This window comes from Nuphar pumila, chromosome 5 (genome assembly GCF_984573655.1).
Source record: "Nuphar pumila chromosome 5, dmNupPumi1.hap1.1, whole genome shotgun sequence".
Classification (NCBI taxonomy): Eukaryota; Viridiplantae; Streptophyta; class Magnoliopsida; order Nymphaeales; family Nymphaeaceae; genus Nuphar; species Nuphar pumila.
The window spans coordinates 14,274,575-14,279,473 of NC_143253.1; the positions used below are offsets into that span (position 1 = coordinate 14,274,575).

General features: G+C 35.6%; 1 protein-coding gene across 1 annotated transcript; it reads right to left on the reverse strand.

Annotated features, from left to right (window-relative positions):
• Window positions 1-4,377: 4,377 nt before the first annotated feature.
• Window positions 4,378-4,899, reverse strand: LOC149836871 (disease resistance protein L6-like). Its single transcript, XM_090007925.1, has one exon. It carries the CDS (start codon window positions 4,897-4,899, stop codon window positions 4,378-4,380), a length of 522 nt encoding a protein of 173 aa, XP_089864051.1.

A 4,899-nucleotide genomic window follows, 5' to 3' on the forward strand; every position in this document is an offset into this window, starting at 1 on the left:
ACTAAATTTTCATACTTATCAAGAGATACTCTTTCTTTTATGAAAATAACTAAACCACTAGGTTTGAGAATTATCTTTTATGTCTTTCATCAAAATACTTGTGGACTTTCAAAAAAAAGGCAAAATGAATTTTGTCTTGGCTGCAATGATATTCCCTGCTTACTTCTGAAAAAAGACTAAATTGCAAGAGACAATCTAGAATACGCAGCAGATTTTCTTTACACAAAATTTTATCAAAGAGAGGGTGTTTAACAATTCGTCCTTGAGGTAATGCTATTACAATTTCACAAAAATTTAAATCATCTACGGACAACCAAAAGAGTTTATTAACTAACACAACAAAAGAACAAAATGATTTTTTGCTAAAAACTTTGAACGATAATTCAAACACATAATCAGAATTCATAAGTGCTAAAACAGAAGTATCACCATTTAAATTTCAATAGCTTAAATGATCTACTTGTCTTTGTGTCCATTGAAAAGGTATTATTTTGATGTAATCAGTGAGATGTACAACCATACTACTAAAATGAAAAATAAATCTATGGTAAAATGAAGTTAGACTACAAAAACTATATACGACAATAATGAAATCAACAACGATACCCTACTAGAAAAAAAAACATATCTTAAAAGTTTGATTTCAACTACTAAAAACAAACTTTTATTAGGGGAAACATGAGAACTTTCTTTTCTAAGAACAAAAAATATAAATTGCAACTGAAAAAAATGCTCATGCTCATTCTTGCTTAAAATATCATCAAAATAAATTAAAAAAAAAAAATTCTATATATGGCCTAAAATTTTGATGAAGGATCCTGATGCAAGAAAGAGGTGCATTTGATAAACCAGAAAGTGAGACTAACAATTTATGCAGATTATTCTTAGTTTTGAATGCAAGTTTACACTCATTTCCTGGTCTAACCCTAATCTGATGATACCTAGAAAAATCAGAAATGGACACTTTCAAATTATCCTCACTGCATATACTCGACTCACACTTAGGTGAGAAGATAGATGCGTCACATTGCATACTTTTAGTGTGCCACTGCACTCCCACTTCCTCCATCTGTTGTTGGACCCACAGGTTGTATCCCTAACGTGCAGCAGCACATTAAAAGTGTGCAATGTGATTGCACCTGATTCCACCTTCGACGAGAAAGGCAAAAACTAGGTCCATTTGCTTGCCTGGAACTCTCAAATTTTTCCAAAAAATGCAAGGGACCTCATGCATTTGAGTGAGGTCTAACAATTGGGCAAGGGTGGGGATCAATTCCCTTTGAATGGATGAAGGTTGTGTGACATGTCATATAGGGTTGGGAAATGAGTTGAGTCCCCTTGCTTGGCTTGTGTTTCACGAGTAAAAGGCTCATTCATATTGGTGAAATAGAATTAGCAAACCAAATACAAATTGGTGTTCCGAATTTAAAAAGATCTTTTTACTTTTAGCACACATGAACTTCTTCCCAAATATGTGACTTTTTTCTCTAGAATAGTATTCATTATTAAATTTGTATCTCTCTGACCCGATGACAAAAACTTGCATTTTTGTAGTCTTTGAAAAGTTGTAACACATGTCCATAACTTTCTTATTTTGAGTCAGAACCAAAGATTCTTTTAGGGTTCTCGTTTATGAGTTCCAAAACAAAAACAAAAACATGCTCACTAAAACAACCGAACAATCTATCATTTAGATAATGTTTTGACCTAAAAAATGAAGGATTTCGAAAAACACAAAAAAGAACAAAAAAACTTAATAGAATTATATTTTCAAAGATACGTGATTCGCTGAAAAATAATGAATGGACACTGAGATACAACCTTGATATCATTTCTAAAATAAGAGATGAACAAGCATGGTTGCACCTTTTTTGTCTATTCTATGCTATTTTCCTGTCACCTATGCCAAAAATTCAAAAAAACAATAAAAAAGAAAAGAGATAAATCAAGATGTAAATTTTTCACCACCACAAAGATCACCTTGATTTGATGAGTAGTTGGAGAGAAACATCCTTTGAAAAATAGACTATTCAGATGTTCCAGTTTGAAGTTTGCATATATAAGAGAAAGTTCACATAAATTTTAGCTGCAAACTTCATATATAGGAAGAAGTTCACATCTATTTAGGTGTGAACTTTCTTCTATATATGTTAAAGTTTGCATATTTAGGTGTGGACTTCCTCCTATATATGTTGAAGTTCTCATATATAGGAGGAAGTTCACATATATTTAAGTGTAAACTTCTTATATATATATATATACATATATATATATATGTGTGAACTTCAACATATATAATAATAAGTTTACACCTAAATATATGTGATTCCTCCTATAATATGAAGTTCACACTTAAATATATGTGAATTTTCTTTTATATACGAAGTTCTCACCAAAATATATGTGAACGTTCTCCTATATATGAAGTTCGCAGCTAAATATATATGAACTTCCTTCTATATATGTGAACATCAACATATATAGGAAAAAGTTTCAACATATATAAGAAGTTCACACCTAAATATATGTGAACTTTCTCCTATATAAGAAGTTTGCAACTAAATATATATAAACTTCCTCCAATATATGTGAACTTCATACTAGAGAAGACACAAACTATGATTATACATGAGTTTGTGACGCTAGTTCTCAAATGTTATGAAATATAAGACACAGGGACACATAATTTTTTATTTTTTGTTGATTAAGATTTTTTTTTTTGATATTTCAGTACATAAAAATATTCATTATAAGAAATATTATTAAATTGTTAAAATTTATTAGAAACAATATTAATTTATTAGTGAATACTCAAGGCATGATATGTTCCTAAGAAAAAAACAAAAAGTTGTATCAATGTGACATAGGTATGCAGTATCGAAAACCTTACGAGATCTAAGCCGACTCCATTTTTAATCATGTCTCAATCAACTGACTCAGCGTCCGTGTAGACAACGCTCATGAGACTCTGCTTATCATTGTTGAATCGGTCTAAATGCCCGATTGGTATTGGCCTATTTTTTAAATATTTTAAAAAAAGTTTAATTTATTTTTAAATGTTACTTTAATATTTTTTTCTGACATGTGTCATCTGCTGGTTAAAAATGAGCCAATTCAGCTACATTCAGTTCAGAGTCTGAAAGGTTTGATTCTTTGAATCGTGTTGAAAATTGGTTCAGGCTCAGTATATATGATTCTGACGGCATTGGTTTTTATGGAGTTTTGACTCGAATTCAACCAAGTTGGTAGATCGATTTCATGGAAAATTTTCGACTCAAACCAATGGATCGCAAGCAAAATTGATGGGGATTAGAGATGGCAGTGGACTTGGGGAAACGGGGCCATGTCTGGCCTCGCCCGGTTTGGACTGGGGATGGAGGACATAAAACAAGGATAGAGGCAGGGATAGAGGTTAAAATCAAAACCCGTGCGAGGATGGACTTACGCTTTCCCCTGCCCCGTCCCCGTTATCGATCCCCACCTTGCCATGCCCTGTCCCCGATCCTTCTTTAGAGATGGTAGTAGACCGAGAGGAAACAGGGCCTCGCCCCGTTTGGGCTGGGGATGGAGGACATGAAACGGGGATGGAGGCTAAAATTAAAATCCATGCGGGGATGAAGGTGGGGATGGAGGGATTTTGAGATGGGCGGGGGTGGAGACCGGCCCACTATCATCCCTAATGGGGATTGAGTTACCTATAAATTAATCAGATGGTATCATCATGGGAGACCCTGAAAGGGGTTGCTTGAATACCATTCATCTCAAGATGAACGGCATCCTAACCAGCATGAATGTGATGTTCATCTCTTGGATTGCACCACTGTGTTTTTCAAAAAGGATCCCCATACTTTGACTAAAGCACCTGGATGCCTAGGATCAGAGATGAGAATGTGGACCAATTAACGAAAATGTGGACCAATCCTAATTGTTAACTTGACCACTAGGATTGAATGTAGGATGAAACCCATCCCATGTCAAATGATGGGGATCCATGCTCCCCTTTTTTTTTATGCCGTTGATGCTCAAGATGAACAACATCGGAAAGGGTTTAAAACGGATGGCTTACAATAAACTGTTCATATGCCTCTTATGATTGACGTTTATTTTGAATGAATGGCATCCAAGGTGCTCCCTGGCGCCTCTGATAGGATGGTCAGGTGCAATGTGATTGCACACTGCAAGTGTGCTGCTGCACCTAATCACCCACCATCTTTGGATTACTGTGGGCCCAACCAAAGATGGTGGGTAACCAGGTGCACCACAGCTAATCAATCACATTGCACCTGATCTGCCCTCCGTCTCTGGTCTCATTTTCTCTCCAAAGCAACGCAGTTAGATCTTACCTCCTGATCCTGCAACACTTTACGTATGTCATCTTCATCCCATAACCTGCTGCGCTGTCCAGGGTCTGAAATGCTTTCTTCCTTGACAATTGCTCTTCCCATATCTCGAATCTGACCATGCATCCATGCCAGATTCATCAATTTTAAGCAGAGACTTGTGCTGGAGAACATAAAGTGCTATATTAGGGTAATACCCACAATCTTCCCACATATAAATTGTACCTTCTTTGTCCCTTCCAACAAGAAAACATGCAATGCCCAAGAATATGCACCGTTCATCTCTATCAAGTAGATCATAACGTATTCTTAGTTTCTTGTGAATTTTCTTGTGTTGATTTTGCTGCAACTTTTTCAGCATTTCCTCCCATTTCCTTGTATCACTTAGTCTATAAAAAAGTGGACCAAATATTTCAAGGGCCACCGGCAGCCCACCTGCAACTTCAACAACTTCCTCAGATAACTTAAGCGAACCTTGCAGATGGTTCTCCTTTACAAAAGCATGAAGACTAAATAACCCGAGTGATTGAATAGGGTCCAGTTCTTTCGGCTTATACAT